This window comes from Mastomys coucha, unplaced genomic scaffold, assembly GCF_008632895.1.
Source record: "Mastomys coucha isolate ucsf_1 unplaced genomic scaffold, UCSF_Mcou_1 pScaffold5, whole genome shotgun sequence".
NCBI lineage: Eukaryota > Metazoa > Chordata > Mammalia > Rodentia > Muridae > Mastomys > Mastomys coucha.
The window spans coordinates 105022736-105040369 of NW_022196911.1; the positions used below are offsets into that span (position 1 = coordinate 105022736).

At 40.9% G+C, this 17634-nt stretch overlaps 1 protein-coding gene across 17 annotated transcripts in view; it reads left to right on the forward strand.

Moving 5' to 3' along the window:
* The window catches only part of Cep112 (centrosomal protein 112), a 507666-nt gene that overhangs the window by 378228 nt on the left and 111804 nt on the right, over positions 1–17634 (forward strand). For 15 of the 17 annotated variants that reach the window (XR_004113083.1, XR_004113081.1, XR_004113080.1 and 12 more), the window contains one exon: positions 2049–2138. The exons of 1 other annotated variant lie outside the window; for it this stretch is intronic. Coding sequence is in view for 12 of the 16 variants with exons in the window: in XM_031350526.1 (XP_031206386.1) it covers positions 2049–2138 (90 nt within the window). In the remaining 4 variants the exon portion in view is untranslated. Of the gene's footprint in view, positions 1–2048; positions 2139–16913; positions 17574–17634 lie in introns of those variants that run through there. One more of the 17 variants, XM_031350521.1, reaches the window with a different exon arrangement.

Consider the following 17634-nt stretch of genomic DNA (forward strand, 5'->3'; position numbering starts at 1 on the left):
CTTTTCCCATGAATGTGCTTCAAACAATCCCTACAGTCAGAAGCAACACCATACGCCTGCTCTTTTCCTTTTGCAGAGTGACCAGATATAGCTTTCATTAGATGCTCAGAGAGGTTTAAGATCCAACCCCCAAAATAAAAACAATGGCTCTCGTGTGTGTGTGTGTGTGTGTGTGTGTGTGTGTGTGTGTATGTGTGTAGAAAAGACCTTGTATTGAAATTTTTGTCTGTTTTAGCTTAGTTTGTTGTTGTCTACTGTTGTTGCTGAGTTTTGTTGTTCTTTTTAAATACAGAGTATCATACTATATCCCATGACAACCTTGAACTTATGACCCTCTTGCCCCAGCTTCCTGGGTGCTACAATCACAAGTAGGTGCCAATACATTGAATCTTTAATGAACCCTAAATTTGACATTATGTCCGAACCTGTAAGCTATGTGATAGGCACGTTAGACATATTCCAGGCTGAGTCCAGGGCTTCCTCCTGAACACCTGCACCATCTCTTAGAACTAATTGCTCAGACTCCTCAGGGGTCCTCGTTTCTTCTCATGCTCTGCATCTAACCCTTCAGGACCATGACTCTACCTTCATAATCTACCTGGCACCCAGCATTTCATTCACCAACTGCTTCAACCCTGTCCCAATTCGCCATCACTCTTTCCCAGGAAACCAACTGGTCCTGGTGAGCCCCTCCGCACCTTCCTCGCCCTTGTCTAGTCTGTGACCAAAGCAGTGCCTATTCAGAGTTCTCCAGCAGCTTTCCATCTCAGTGGAACCTAAACTACCCCCATTGACCTGGGACACTCCTCATAGCCTGAGACCTCATTGTCCCACCTCTTCTCCATCTCCACAGTGACCTCTGTAGCTTCCCCAGAGCTTTCACATATGCAATGTGCCCTTCACTCTGCCTGTAAGAAAGCCTTTCCTGAAGATCCATGTGGCTCCATCCTCCCTGCTTATAAAGATTTGCTCAGATAGCCCTTCTTGCACCATCTGTAACTCTCCCCTCTTCTGCTGTAGTTTTCCTCTGCACTGACCAAGGATGCTTATCACACTAATTCTTTGCTCACTCCCCCAACATTGTAATGCAGGTCCTGGGAGTCAAGACGCGGTCTTTGTTTCTCTTCTCGTGACAGGTAGGGCCCCTATCACGATATCAGCATCATGCAGTAATACTGACTGGATGACCCTCATTTTTAGATTATTTACCATCCTTGCTCTTACTATGCCATGCCTTCTATTCACTGTAACTCTTTGTGCATTGGTTTCATAACAGTACAAGATTCCCTCATGTGCTCTGCGTCTTTTCTAGTTTACGTTTCACTTACAGTGAAGATTGACAAGATACCAACTGTATATGTGTATGGCTTCTAGCCTCCCCATATTAACCAGGATCTGCTTGTGACAGCTACTTGGCAATTGAAAGGTCATCTCTCTTCACAATGTACAAGTTCTTCAAATTCCACACCATCCTCTCAGAAGTTCTGTGGAGATTCATTTAAGTTTGCTATAAATTAATAATTATAATCTTTAAATGTCATGTTGACTAGATGTCACAATGCCTACACATTTCAATGCTTTTCATTGTTCTACTGGTAGGGCTGCTTTAGTTAAAAAAAAAAAAAAAAAAAAAAAAAAAAACTTCCTCCTCTATTACATGGTTGGAGCCCTATGCTGGGATATGAGATGTGATAATAACTGAAACTTTCTAATTTGTCTATTCTACACATTAGGACTTCTTTTCTTTTTTGTGGCCTTTTGGCATTTTGAGACAGGGTCTTGCTGTGTAGCCTGGACTTTTCTTGAACTCTCAGCAATCCTCCTGCCTAAGCCTTTTGAGATTGCAGGCATATGCCACCCCACTCAGCTACATTTGTGAGTTTTTATTGTAGGTGTTCCTAAAGCGCAAACGATTTGGTCTGAAACTCTTTGAAACAAAGTAATAAGCCAAGAGCTGAACCCTGGTAATGCCAATTCATGGAATAGAGCTAGTTTTTCACGTACACTAATTTTTTATGTTGCTTTGTTTTTTTTTTACACCGTTTCAGGCTTTACAAGATGAACTAGAAACCCGCTCTAATCAGGTGCGAAGTGCAGAGAAAAAGTTACAGCACAAAGAACTGGAGGCACAGGAACAGGTAGGTCCTTCCCGCCTTGGTGCTCCTTCCTTCTCTAGCTCAGGGACTGTAACAGTGTATCAGCTAGGAGCGCCCACTGGATAGTCAGAAACAAGGGCAAGTATCACCACATAAAACAAGAGGTCTAGAGATAATGTAGACCGCATCTCTGACATTATGGTGGCTCTTCCTCCTCTAGTGGCTTAATTCTCAAAGCAATTCCAAGATGGCTGCATGCCAGTATCCCACCTATTCCTGCACTCTCTGGATACACAAGGTAGTTGGTTTCTACAATATTCTGAGGAATAAGGAACTCTTTTAGATCACTCCACTGCCTCTTTTATTGGCTACAGCAGGTCACATGCTTAGCTTAGCATGCCCAATCAAGGATTAGAGGACTGAGAGCACTGCCAACTGGACTCACCAGCTGATGGTGGACTTAGACAAGGAAGGGAAAGAAAAACAGAGAAGAAGAGAAATCGATATTGGGGAGGCAGCTGGCAATGTCTTCTACACCATTGTTTAAAAATAAGTGGACATATATTCTGGTTTCTCTTCAGGGTGGATGAAGCTCCATAACATAAATGGACATTATTTAGTTTACAGGCATAAATCATGTTTTCTTTTCCATTTTAATGTTCTCTTTCTTTCCATTATGCTAATAAAATAAGCTGACTGTAACAATAGCTACTAAACTATTTTATTTTCAAATGACAGGCTTATTTATACTCAACTCTTAAGTTTTAATGAATTATTGTACATGGCACTGTTGACACTTTAAAAGCTTTAGCAGTGGCCAACAGTGTTGATGAGAACCTGGGGATACATTGTCCTCAGCTTCTGGGTATGTTCTTGCTACCAGTTCCTTGGTGGTGCCAGAAACTATGCACAAACCGCCAGGAGTACTGACACACGGCCATACCTCGGCTGTGCCAGGAAACTTCAATACAGGAGCTCAGGATGGGTCGTTTTGATTTTTGGAATATGTAAGTATTCAGATCTGGTAATGGAAGCTCTGTTCATCTCTGGAGATATTGGCAGAAAGAGGCTCAGGGCAGGGAGTAGGGCCAAATGGTGTAGAGTTGTCAATGCTTCCCCACTTCCGACAGCTAGTCTCTGCATTCTAACAGACTCATCAACCAAAAGGTGTTAGTTAAGTTCAGTTTATCAGCTTTTCCCATTACGGATAATGTTCTTAGTATCAATCTAGAGAACTTTTTTCCTAACAATAACTTCCAGATTTTCTGCTTTTCTGCCTTGAAGTTTTATAGGTTTATTATTATTATTATTATTATTATTGTTGTTGTTGTTGTTGTTGTTGTTGCTGTTGTTGTTATTATTTTACATTCAAGGATTGATCCATTCTGAGTTAATTTTTTTTTATTATTTTACTTATTTACTTTACATCCCACTCACTGCTTTCTCCCAGTCACTCCCTCCCACAATTCTTCCTTTCCCCTCCCCTTCTCCTCTGAGAGGGCGGAGCCACTGGATAGCCCCAAACCATGGCACATTAAGTTTGTGAGGCTAAGCACATCCTCTCCCACTGAGGCCAGACAGGCGGCCCAGCTAGACATACCCCATGAACAGGCAACACCTTTTAAGATAGCCCCATTCCAGTTGTTCAGAAGCCACATGAAGACCAAGCTGCACATCTGCTGCATATGTGCAGGGAGGCCTAGGTTCAGCCCATATATGTTCTTTGGTTGATGGTTCAGACTCTGAGAGACCCAAAGTCCAGGTTAGTTGACTCTGTTGGTCTTCCTGTAGAGTTCCTATTCCCTTGGGGCCTGCAGTCCTTCCTCCTATTCTTCCATGAGAGTCCCTAAGCTCCATCCACTGCTTGGCTGTGGGTGTCTGCATCTATCCGAGTCAGCTGCTAGGTGGAGCCTCTCAGAGGACAGCCATGCTAGACTCCTGTCAGTAAGCATAACAGAGTATCATTAAGACTGTCAGGGATTGGTGCTTGCCCATGGGATGAGTCTCAAGTGGAGCAGTTATTGGTTGACCATTACCTCAGTCTCTGCTCCATCCCCCATCCCTGCATTTCTTGTAGACAGGATAAATTTGGGATCGAAAGTTTTGTGGGTGGGTTGGTGTCCCTGTTGCTCCATTGGTGTTCCTGCCTGGCTACAGGAAGTGGCCTGTTCAGGTTCCATATCCCCAATGCTGTGAGTCATAGTTAAGGACACATCCATTGATTCTTGGGCACCTCCCTTATCCCAGGTCTCTGTCTCTTCCTAGAGATGCAGGCTTCCATACATTTTTGTGGCTGTCTGGTCATCCCTCTTGTCCCTTCTCACACCTGATCCTGAACCTCCCCACTCCCCTCCACATCCCTCCTCCCAGTTTCCTCCCCCCATCTGCTTCTTATAACTATTCCCCTTCTAAGTGAGAATCAAGCATCCTTGTATAGTTAAAAGTATTAAGAATCCAGGCATACGGTTTCTACCTGCCTTAGACCATCTATGTCTCTGAATGAAAGACATACACAGCCTCCTTATTTTTAAACATGCCTTAAACAGCACTATAGCTGGGCAGCTGCCTGCCCTCCATGCACTTAGAATCCATTTCCCTGTCAATAACACCAAATTATTATTTACTATGTTTCATCTGGGCTGCACTTAGCTCCAGTTGGCCAGCCCAGAGAGCCACGTTTTCTTTTTTCCTACCCCATGGCAGTATGTTCTCTCTCTCTCTCTCTCTCTCTCTCTCTCTCTCTCTCTCTCTCTCTCTCTCTCTCTCTCTCTCTCTCTCTCTCTCTCTCTCTCTCTCTCTCTCTCTCTCTCTCCCCCTCTCTCTCTCTTGCATCTTCTTCTTCTATGGCAGCTTCTTCTTTCTTTAGTAAAGAATATTTAAGAAGTCCAGTCCCAGGGTTTCTTTTTACTACATCCTTGCTTGTGTTTAGCTTCTTTGAGTATGTGTAGTGTAGGATCGCTATCTGGCATGTTTTGCCTAATATCTACTTCTAAGTGAGTATGTACCATGCATGTCCTTTTGAGACTGAGTTACTTCACTCAAGATGATATTCTCAAGTTCCATCCATTTGCCTGCAAAATTCATTATGTCTTGGTTTTTAATAGCTGAATAGTATCCCATTGCATAGATGTACCACATTTTCTTTATTCTTCAGCTGAAGAACATCTAGGTTGTTTCCAGTTTCTAGTCATCATGAATAAAGCTGCTATGAACATAGTTGAGCAAGTATCTTTGTATAATGGAGGAACATCTTTTGGGTATATGCCCAGGAGTGGTATAACTGGATCTTGAGGTAGGACTATTCCTAGTTTTCTGAGAAACCACCAAACTGATTTTTAAAGTGGTTGTAAAGGTTTCAGTAATGAAAGAGGATGCTTCACATCTTTGCCAGCATGAGCTCGCTCTTGAGTTTTGGATCTTAGACATTCTGAGGGGTATAAGATGGAGCCTCAGAGTTATTTTGATTTGTATTTCTCAAATGACTAAGGACTTTGAACATTTTTAAGCACTTCTCAACTATTTGAGATTCCTCTATTGAGAATTCTTTGTGTAGTTCTGTACCCCACTTTTAATTGGGTTATTTGGGTTGCTGGTACCTTGAGTTCTTTATATATTTTAGATATTAGCCCTCTGTCAGCTGTATGGTTTGTGAAGATCTTTTCCCAATCTGTAGGTTGCCATTTGTCCTATTGACAGTGTCATTTGCCTCACAGAAGCTTTGCAATTTCATGAGGTTCTGTTTATCAATTGTTGGTCTTAGATAACACTGAGCCATTGGTATTCTGTTCAGGAAATTGTCTCCTGTACCAATGCATTCAAGGCTATTTCCCACTTTCTCTTCTATGAGATTTAGTGTGGTGGGGGGGGTTATGTTGAGGTCTTTGATCCACTTGGACTTGAGTTTTGTACAGAATGATAAATATGGATCTATTTTTATTCTTCTACATGTAAACATCCAGTTAGACCAGCACAATTTATTGAAGATTCTTTCTTTTTGACAGTATATGGTTTTGGATTCTTAATCAAAAATCAAGTGGCCATAGGTGTGTGGGTTTGTTTCTGGCTCTTTGATTTGATTCCATTGATCAACATGTCTGTTTCTGTACCAGTACCATACAGTTATTATCACTATTGCTTTGCAATATAGCTTGAGGTCAGGGATGGTGATTCCTCCCAAAATTCTTGTATTGTTCAGGATTATTTTGTCTATCCCAAATTTTTTTATTGTCTGTAATGTTGAGAATTACTCTTTCAAGGTCTATAAAAAATTGGGATTTTGATGGGAATTGCATTGAATCTGTAGATTGCTTATGGTAAGATGGCAATTTTTACTATTTTAATCCTGCCTATCCATCAACATGGGAGATCTTTCCATCTTCTGATATTTTCTTCAATTTCTTTCTACAGGGACTTGTAGTTCTTTCATGCAGATCTTTCACTTGCTTGGTTAGAGTTACACCAAGGTATTTTATATTATTCTTGGCTATTGTAAAGGGTGCTATTTCCCTAATTTCTTTCTTGGCCAGTTTATCATTTGTATAAAGGAGGGCTATTGATTTCTTTGAATTAATTTTAAATCCAGCCATTTTGCTGAAGCTGTTTATCAGCTGTAGGAGTTCTCTGATAGAACTTTTGGGGTTGCTTATGTAGACTATCTTATTATCCACAAATAGTAATACTTTGACTTCTTTTCCAATTTATATTCCCTTGATCTCTTTTAGTAGTCTTATTGCTCTGGCTAGAACTTCAAGTACTATACTGAGGAGATAGAGGGAGATTGGACAACTTTGTCTTGTGCCTAATTTTAGTGGAATTGCTTTAAGATTCTCTCTATTTACCTTGATGTTGGCTTTTGGCTTGCTGTATATTACTTTGATTATGTTTAGGTATGTACCTTGTATCCCTGACCTCTCTAAAACTTTTAACATAAATTGGTGTTGGACTTTGTCAAAGGCTTTTTCAGCATCTAATGAGATGATCATGTGATTTTTTTTCTTTCAGTTTGTTTATATGGTAGATTATGTTGATGGCTTTTCATATATTGAACCATCCCTGCATCTCTGGAATGAAACCTACTTGATCATGATGGATGATGTTTTGCTGTGCTTCTAGATTCGGTTTGAGAGTATTTTATTGACTATTTTTGCATCAATGTTCATAAGAGAAATCAATCTGAAGTTCTCTTTCTTTGTTGAGTCTTTGTGTGGATTAGGTATCAGTGTGACTGTGGCTTCATAGAATGAGTTTGACAGTGTTTCTTCTGTTTTTATCTTGTGGAATAGTTTGTGGAGTCTTGATATTAGCTCTTCTTTGAATGTCTGGTAGAAAACCATCTGGCCCTGGGCTCTTTTTTTGTTTGGGAGACTTTTAATGACCGCTTCTATCTCTTTAAGGATTATAGGGTTGTTTAAATAGTTTGCCTGATCTTGACTTAACTTTAGTAAGTGGTATCTGTCTAGAAAATCCATCACCTCAAGATTTTCCAATTTTGTGGAGTAAAGACCTAAGGATTCTTTGAATTTCCTCAGTGCCTGTTGTTATATCTCCCTTTTCATTCCTGATTTTGTTTGTTTGGATACTGTCTGTCTTTTGATTAGTTTGGCTAAGGATTTGCCTATCTTGTTGGTTTTATTGATTCTTTGTATTGTTTTCTTTGTTTCTAACAGTTGGTTTCAGCCCTGAATTTGATTATTTCCTGCCTGCTACTCCTCTTAGGTGTGCTTACTTCTTTGTTTTTCTAGAGCTTTCAGGTGTACTTTTAAATTGTTGTTATGAAAACTTTCAAATGTCTTTATGGAGGAATTTAGTACTATGAACTTTCCTCTTACCACTGCTTTCATTGTGTCCCATAAATTTAGTTATGTTGTTTAGTTATGACCCAGAGAACATCATCAAGTAAGGATTTCTGATGTTTCATTGTTGTTGAAGTCTAGCTTTAACTCATGGTTGTCTGATAAGATACAAGGCGTTATTTCAATTTTCTTTTATCTGTTAAAGCTTACTGACCACATATATCATCAATGAGGTACTGAGAAGAAATTATATTCTTTTGTATTTGAGTGAAATATCCTATAGATGTCTGTTAGGTAAATTTCATTCATAATGTCTATTAGTTTTATTATTTCTACTTTTTTAATTTTTTAATTTTTTTAAAGATTTATTTATTTATTTTATGTGTATGAGCACACTGTAGCTGTGCAGATGGCCGTGAGCCATCATGTGGCTGCTGGGAATTGAACTCAGGATGGCCCCACTCGCTCCCGCCCAACTTGCTCAGGTGTACCACACTGTAGGTGTCTTCAGACACTCCAGAAGAGGGCATCAGATCTCATTACGGGTGGTTGTGAACCACCATGTGGTTGCTGGGATCTGAACTCAGGACCTTCAGAAGAACAGTCAGTGCTCTTACCCACTGAGCCATCTCGCCAGCCCCTAGTTTTATTATTTCTATGTTTAGATTTGTTGGGATGACCTGTCAATTGATGAAAGTGAGGTGTTGAAGTCTCCCACTTTTAATGTGTGGAGTTCGATATACAATTTAAGCTTTAGCATTGTTTCTTTTACAAATGTGAGTGCCCCTGTGTTTGGGGAATAGATGTTCAGAATTGAGATAACATCTTGATATATTTTTCCTTTGATGAGTATGAAGTGTCCTTCCCTGTCTCTTTGGATTAATTTTGCTTGACAGTCTATTTTACTACATATTAGAATGGCTACTCCGACTTGTTTCTTGGGTCTGTTTACTTTCCCCTGAGATAATTATCGTTGTTGATGAGGTGTGTTTCTTGTATGCAGCAGAATGAAGGGTCTCGTTTTCACCTCCATTCTGTCAGCTTGTGTCTTTTTTATTGGGAAATTGAGTCCACTGATGTTGAGAGATATTGATGACCAGTGATTATTTCCTGTTATTTTGATGTGTGTGTGTGTGTGTGTGTGTGTGTGTATGTGTGTGTGTGTGTGTTTGTGTGTGTGTGTGTGTGTGTGTTTGTGTGTGTGTGTGTGTGTGTGTGTGTGTGTGTGTGTGTGTGCACGTGTGCTTCTCTTGTTTTGCAGGTATGGAATTAGCTAATTTCCTGGGTTTTCTTGGATCTATTTATCCTTCTTGGGTTGGAGTTTTCCTTTTAGTATTTTCTGTACTATTTTCTGAACTTATGGATAGATAATATTTGAATTGGGATTTGTCATGAAATATCTTGTGTTCTCCATCTGTGATGATTGAGAGTTTTGCTGGGTCTAGGTTGGCATCTGTGGGTTTTTTAGGGGTTGCAAGATATCTGTCTGTCCAGGCCCTTCTAGCTTTTAGAGTCTCTGTTGAGAAGTTGGTATAATTCTGATAAGCCTGACATTTTTCCCTTGCCAATTTTAATATTCTTTCTTTGTTCTATAGATTTTCTATTTTGATTATATGTGGTGGGAGGGTTTTCTTTCCTGGTCCAGTCTAATTGTATTCTATAAGCTTCTTGTATGGTTATAGGCATCTTTTTCTTTATGTTAGGAATGTCTTCTTCTATGATTTTGTTGAAAATATTTTCTGGGCCTTGGAGCCGGGACTCTTCACCTTCTTCTATTCCTCTTATTCTCAGGTTAGGTCTTTTTATGGTTTTCTGGATGTTTTGTGTCAGGAATTTTCTAGCTTTAACATTTTCTTTGACTGATGTATCAATTTGTTCTATTGTATCTTCTACACCTCATATTCTCTCTTCCATCACCTGTATTCTGTTGGTCATTCCTGCATCTGTTGTTCCTGTTCTCTTCCCTAGGTTTTCCATCTTCAGGATTTCCTCAATTTGTGTTTTCTTTATTGCTTCTCTTCCCACTTACAGATCTTGTAGAGTTTTATTTCTTTCCTACATCTATTTAATTATATTTGTTTATATATCTTTAAGGGATTTTTTTATTTCCTCTTTAAAAAACTTCTACCTGTTTGGTTGTATTTTTCTTCATTTCTGTAAGGGATTTATTCATTTCCTCTTTAAAGGCCTCTATTTTTTTAGTATTGACTTTAAAGTCATTTTCTTGTGGTTTGCTTGTATTAGGATAGCCAGGGCTTGCTATTGTAGTATAGTTGTGCTCTGAAGGTGTCATAGTGCTCTGGCTTTTTTAGATTGTGTTCTTTCATGGGCTTTTAGCCATCTGGATAGCTTTGGTCCCTGGATGTTCTTGTTGTGCTAGGTGTTAGGAGGAAGGTTAACCTCAATGGACCTGGTTTGGTATGTCTCTGATGGGTATCCTTGAGCTGTGTGGCTCAGGATCTTCAGGCCTGTGTGGTTCAGGATCTGTGGGTCTGTATGGTTCATGGTCTGCAGGTCTGTATGGCTCAGAATCTGCAGCTCTGTATGGCTCAGAATCTACAGGTCTGTATGGCTCAGAATCTGCAGCTCTGTATGGCTCAGGATCTGCAGGTCTGTGTGGTTCAGGGTCTGCAGGTCTGTATGGCTCAGAATCTGCAGCTCTGTATGGCTCAGGATTTGCAGGTCTGTATGGCTCAGGATCTGCATACATAGTTCAGGAGCTCCATATCCAATGAAGGTAGGCAGAGGGGTGGAGGGAAAATGGAAGTCCACCGGGCAATGAGTCTGCTCAGGGAAGATGGGTAGGGGGAGGGAAGGTTACCTGTATTGTTCAGGATCCATTTGTCAAATAAAGAGGAAAGGAGAGGTGAGTGAAGAATGGAGGTCCCTGTGGGATAACAGCTTGGCTTGCTTTAGGGGACTCAGCAAGCAGGGTAGATGGGTCGGGGGATAACCTGTATGGTTCCAGATTAACAGGTCTGATGAAGGTGGGAGGAGAGCTGGCAGGAGAATGGAACTTCAGTTAATTTTTATAAAATTAATTTCATAAAAGTTAACTTTTAAAAAATTAAAACTTATTGCATGATCTGACTTCCTATAACTTCTTGTCATGACATAGTATCTTCCCTGTATAATCTGTTTCACATATATACTTCTATTTTCATGCATGCATGTGCATGAATGTCTATATTGTGTATTATATGGTATCCTTGTCATACAGTTGAAAACAGGTAAAATACTCTGATTAAAAAAAACACCCACACTTTCCAAATGTCTACAAGGGACAGACATTGTTCAAGAAGCATTTAATCTTCTCTGTGTCCAACGAAAGTTAGCATTGCCATCTCCATTTTACCAATAGCCATGTAAGACCTCACCTAGTAGAAGTGTGTCAAACATAAGCCATCTGAAATCTAGCCCTTTGTTCCTCTCTGACAACTTTGCACCCATTTCCAGTTAGTATACGAAAGGAAGAGACAAACATACTGATGCTGGTTCAAATCACAGACGCCTAAGGATGACAAAAGAGTAAGCCTTGAAATCATAATGCCCACAACAGTAGCTGATGCCATTGACCTTTTACAGGCAGAGCTGTGCATGGGGCACAGGAAGTGAACACACTCTCCTCAGTGGGAGTGCAATGGCAGGCAGGCCCAAGCAGCATGGGTCTACTTGTGCAGAAGGTCACCTGACAAAGGTCACCTGAACCCCGCTCTCTGTCCAAGACACTCCTGACCAAAGTCATTTAAAAACAAGCTTTTCAAAAACACAAAACTCTCTAGGCTCCCTAGAGGGCTGTGGCCTCTCTACTTTGGTAAAATGTGACTTCAGGTAAAATGTTGTTGACACCACTTAAATTCATGGCAAAACTTCACACAGAAAATTCCATAATATGTTGAGAGTTGGGAAATCAAGAAATCCCAGATGAACAATAGGGAAGGATTCAGGAACTACTTTCAGCCTTTTTTTTCTTGACTTCTTTTTGATCATCAAAGTTGCTTTCATGTTTGCAGTGACAATAGCCTTTTAGAATATTTCTTACACCAATTCCTGATATCTCCCATTAGGTTACAGTTTACCAAAGAAACATCGGGAAATACCCATAGATAAAGCTGAGTGTTCCTTAGTCATTGCCACAATAAGGAATTAGGTCCTTTCTACAAGTCCTAGGATGGAGCTGGGACAGAAAGGCCAGTTGTTTCAAGAAAAATGAATAGCAAGGAATCTGTACTTAATACATCTTAATAAATAAATAATATTCATCTGTACTTTAACATTTTATCTAAATTTGACTCATGTTCCCCCTTTCAATTGAAGACCCCAAGAGAATCAATCAGTTAAAAGGACGAGGGCTCCCTGGGTGATGGTTTCTTAGGGTCTGCTTCTGTATGGACCTCGGGTATCTGAAATGTTGACAGCATCCTAATGTGCCTTGCCTTTTCATCACCCATCAAAGCGGCTACAGTAGCAGTAGCTAGCCTTACATCACCCAATCAAACAGCTGAGCTGAACAGAAAACAGCTACTTAGAACTTTCTTCTTTTTCTTGTCAACTAAATGTGATTGTCCTGATACTAGTTGCATAAAAAAAAAAAAAATCAAATTGAAACTGGCAGAATTACAAAAGACAATTTCCTAGGCTGCTTTTTATAACTTACTTGTTTTAAAAAAAAAAAAAAAAAAAAAAAAAAAAAAAAAAAATGAATGAGGCATTTTAAAGGCTATGTTTTTAATTAAAAACAAAAGGCTGCTTCTCATCAGGTCTTGATGGGTGGCATCCTTTATGCCCTGGTGCCACTGGCCCTGGTGCCGTCAGCTCTTCGCTGTCTCCTCCAGTGGCAGATCCGCAAGCCAGGCGTAGCTGCAGAGCACACCTTCATGGGTAGGTCCAAAGGAAGCCCTGGTCCACATGTGCAGTCAGAGAACTAGAATGAGAATTTACTAGTTTCCTAAGTTAATCTTACAGAATATGATCCTTCCTGTAACCCTCAAATAGTAAAGTAAGTCCAGTCACCATCATAGTTATCTACACCAGGAGTTAGTGTTGCTGCTAATCCAGATAAGATCTGGGCAGTAAACCCACAACTGCAGGAAAGGGCGAGGGAATGGAGCTCTGATCAGACTTCTTCCTTGTGCAAAGAAACAGCACTCCAGGAAGGCTGTGCTGTCTCTGGTGTGTGGTTCTGAAGCAGATGACCCAAGAGGGCTGGGTCCACTCTGCTCCCTCCCACCTGCATGTTCTTTTCCATCTCAGTAACACATAAAATGCTATCTATCACTTGAGTTCAGGTATACATGAGAACATTATGGCTAAAACTAAAACTCATCTTTGGGACCAAATGTTTTATAATTCACAAGGAGAATAGATTGTTAAGCTGGCAAATTATAGAGAAAAGAAGAAGAAAAAAGCTAAACCCTTACTTGGTATTTTAACACTGTGCAAAGCATATTTCTATAACTGAGAGGCGTCAGATTCTGCCCTGCTACAGTGACTGGTAGACACATGCAACAAGGCCCCTGCTTCAGACTGGCCATCCGAAAGTTGAAAACATAATTAGCTTTCATATTGATTTCATTGATTTTGCCAGTGGCTAAGGAAAGATTTCATTAGGTCTCATGGTCTCTTGATACATTGTTGACTTTCTCCTTTTTCATATTTGATTACATTGATCACTTTGTTTCTCAGAAAAACATAATTTAAATAAGTTAATTTTTTAAAGCCAACACTTGAGAGACTTCCTTATAAATAATCTCGAGTGCTGAACATGTTGTAGAAGAGATACTGTTTTCTTTTTTTTTTAACTTATTTATCTTATGTATATGACTACCCTGTAGTTACACAGATGTTTGTGAGCCTCCATGTGGTTGTTGGGAATTGAATTTTAGGACCTCTGCTCGCTCTGGTCAGCCCTGCTCGATCCAGCCCAAAGATTTAATCTCATTATGGGTGGTTGTGAGCCACCATGTGGCTGCTGAGATTTGAACTCAGCACCTTCAGAAGAGCAGTAAGTGCTCTTACCAGATGAACCATCTCGCCAGCCCAAGATACTGTTTTCTTTTCTATTCATTTCATATTGAGCTGAAGATGGAGCCCAGAGCCACTCAGCCATTTTAGTCCTCACAGGAGCTCCACCCAAGACAGTGGCAGGTATGAGAAGACTTCAAGATATGGTCAGTAGACCTTGCCATCAAGACTCACAGAATGAAGAAGCTGGGTGTCAGTGTGGACTCCAGGAGGGGAATTAAAGTGGAGTGTTTGCTTCCACAAGGCTAAGTAATGGAAAGAACAAGAGCCTTGATTCTACCTCACATCTTCATGGTCCCTGGGAGAGTAGGAGGATTCAACCAGGACAAGGTTGGGTTCCCAGGTCCCTATTGGCAGGGTGTCATTTCAAGAGTGCCAGGAGCAAAGCAGCTCCTTCCACGGCTGTCAGGAAAGAACACTTCCTTTTCCAAAAGCCTTCAATGAAAAGCTCCTGGTTCCCACCTATCCCACTGCCTCAGATTGTCCCTGGAGGCCACTCTAGCTTTGTGGCTAGCCTTTTTGATGGCCGTTACTTTTGCTCCTAAGAGTGTGTGATGTATCCAAGTACAGGAACAGATAGTTCCTAAGCTGTTTTCAAATATGTTATTTCTAAAAGTCACTCAGCCCTCACTTGTCAGTCACAGTTTTGTAGGCCCAGCTTCATGATTAAGGACTAAACACACTGGTTAACTTAAGAGAGAATGTAATGACCAAAGCTAGTCTCAGGGGTCACTGTGCACTTATGTCTGAGGTTGTCCCATCAAGACCCTAGGAGAGGAACGCAATGCAGCAGTTAAAGGCATTGTGGTTCTGAACCCATTCTTGTCTCTACTAGCCTTATGTTCTTGGTCAAGTTCCTCCCTCATCCATAAACTGTTAGTAATCTCTTCCCACAGGGCTCTTGGTAACATCAAAACAAGATGGTAGATGTAAAAATACTTTAAACACTATAAAACATGCAGCTGCAGTGTGTGCAATTAGTTGTTCATAGCAGAGAAGGAAGGGGGCCTCTGAGCTGGACATTAAATGAACAGAGAGAAGGCTTTCCCATTAAGAAACAGAACGTGAGGAGTTGTGAAGCAAAATGACTCTGAAGTGGTCAGGGGATATTAAGTCATGTCTTGGCCAGGGGCTACATCAGTAAAGAGGAAAACAGGACCCAGAACACTGCTTTCATTCATCAACTAAGAGAGAGATAGAGACACAGACAGACAGACAGACAGACAGACCCTCACTGTCACTGACTTATCTGCTCTTCACTGAGCATGTGGTGTGTGTCAGGTCATTGGTGACTGCTCTTAGATGTGGTGCTAGGGCATTTCAATCATTGTCAGAATATCGTCAGCCACTGGAGACTTCTTTCAAACAGAGAGTGCCACACAATCTAGTTTAGCTTTGAAAAGATTAATCAGCAACAGTGGATGAGAGATCCATTCAGACATTATAGCATTGAAATTCACATTGCAAGTTCTAAGAGAAACATGAAAGAGTTGATGTCACAGAGGTGATGTCACAGAGTTGATGTCACGGAGTTGATGACACAGAGTTGATGACTCAGAGATGATGTCACAGAGTTGATGGATGTCACAGAGGTGATGTCACAGAGGTGATGTCACAGAGACTAGAAAGGGTAGATAGGAAGACTTACAAGGAAAAATTCACAAAAATGCAGATGTGGAAGCAGGAGTAAGAAAGAAATGTATCAAGACTATCTGAGGTTTGGTTTGGTTTTTTTGTTTGTTTGTTTGTTTGTTTTTTAATAAGAAGATGGTTCACAATAGACTTTACTATGATTATTTCTTGGTACTCTTGGGCATGAGTACCAAGAGGTCCTGAGTGGGCATGATCAGGACCAACTCAAGGGACTCAAGAAACAGGCAGATAAAAAAGAATCAGAGCTTGGGGGATTTAATGCCACAGAAACAAGAGTGCTTCCTCTCAGACTGTGTTCTGTGGGATAAGGACTCCCACTTCATGACATCTGTGAACCATTTGGATCACTCTGTGGAGGCATTGTTGTTTCAACCCCATACTGAACCTTCCCCTCTACCCCCCATCCCCTACCTCTTTCCCTCTGTTTTCTGTGCTTTGTAGAATTTCTGTGGTCTCCATTGAAGGTTTTCCCATCCAGCTTCCTTGGATACTGACTATGCTCTGAGGGTGGGACTGGGTGCTGGAACTGTGTTAGGTCTGTCAGCACTTAGCCCTGTGCCCGCCCCATGTGGTGCTCCGAAAGTGTGATGGGAGAAAGGAAGGAAGGAAAGAAGGAAGGAAAGAGTAACGGAGTGGGGGTGGGGGGTTAGGAAGAGAAAGCAGGAAGGAGGACTACGAGCATCCCATGCTGCAGGGGGTCTGCAGCCGAAGACTGTTCATTGCCTGAACGCGGCTCACAGCTACCTTTGGTGTTAACCTCCGAAATGTAGTCTAAGTAACTTTCTAGGCTTATGTTTGTCTAGACTTTTATGAAAATAATACTGCAGCTTCTCATCTGAGGTGGTCGTTTCATTTGGTATGATCATTCATGGCTCCTCGTGGCCTCTGTGGCCCTCAGTAATTCCCCAAACAAGATAGCACAAAGGGTTGGGAACTGGGGAAAACTGAGACAGAGGCCAGTACCCTCTCCACACTGCCCTCCTTTCTGCTCACCTCTAAAGAAGGGCAGATGTTCCTTCTGAATTTCTCTTAAAATTGCTTCTCAGGGACCAGTGAGATAACTCAGCAGATAAAGCACTTGGTGGTCAAGCCTGATGACCTGAGTTCAGTCTCTTCAACTCACAATGGAAGGAGAGAAGTGAGCTCAAAATTTTGTCCTCTTATTTACACATAAACACACATACACACACAAACTATCTCATGGCTGACTTATGCCCATGTACACATCATACACACCCAATAATAATAGGAAAAAATTAATGTCCTGAGAAAGCCAGAGTGAAAGGGCATTCAGTAGTCCTGTGTTGTCTCTAGAGACAAGCTGAACATTCTGCCTCTTCCTTCCTAGGTCCTGGAGGTGAAGGAAGTCTGGGGCTTCTAGAGTTAAGTGGCTTTCAGGTGGTAACAGCACCGAATCCCCTGCAGTGTCTCAGACCCTTCCACCTTTTGTACCCCTACAACTGCAAGGGTCTGTCTTTCCCAAGAAGTCTGCTTGCCTCCCACAATGCTCAGTGATCTGCCAGGGAATAACATGGATAGAGCAGAACCCAAATCAATGTGTTCAAAGCTTTCACTTTATAGCATTCTTATCGTTAAACCGCCTGCGTCATCATCAAGGGCAGCCAACAAATCCATAGAGCCCTATTAAGGGCAGCCTTAAAGAAGACGGTGCTGTGAAGACAGAAAATCGATTAAGCAATAATCGTGACAATTGTTAAAAGGAAGAATTGGTCTTCTGCAGATTTCCAAGCCTTTAATTTCCCCATTTTCCATAATGGATTTTAAAACTTCCCAGTCTTGGCTGCTGTGGGCTAATTCATCTGCAGTGAACTCTATTTGAAAGTACTAACAACTCTAAACTATGCTTTCTCCCAGAGCACATTATGAAAACAGGAATAATAATTGCAACAGAAATATAATTCAAAGACTTTTATTGACTTTTCATGTTTAATGGTTATTATTCTGGCTTTTTTCAAGTAATTTTAATAACCACAGTTTATTTACAAAATTCAGACTGCTTCTTTTGTTCCTGTGCCAACAAAATGCATTTGTTCCCAGACAGCTGGCGT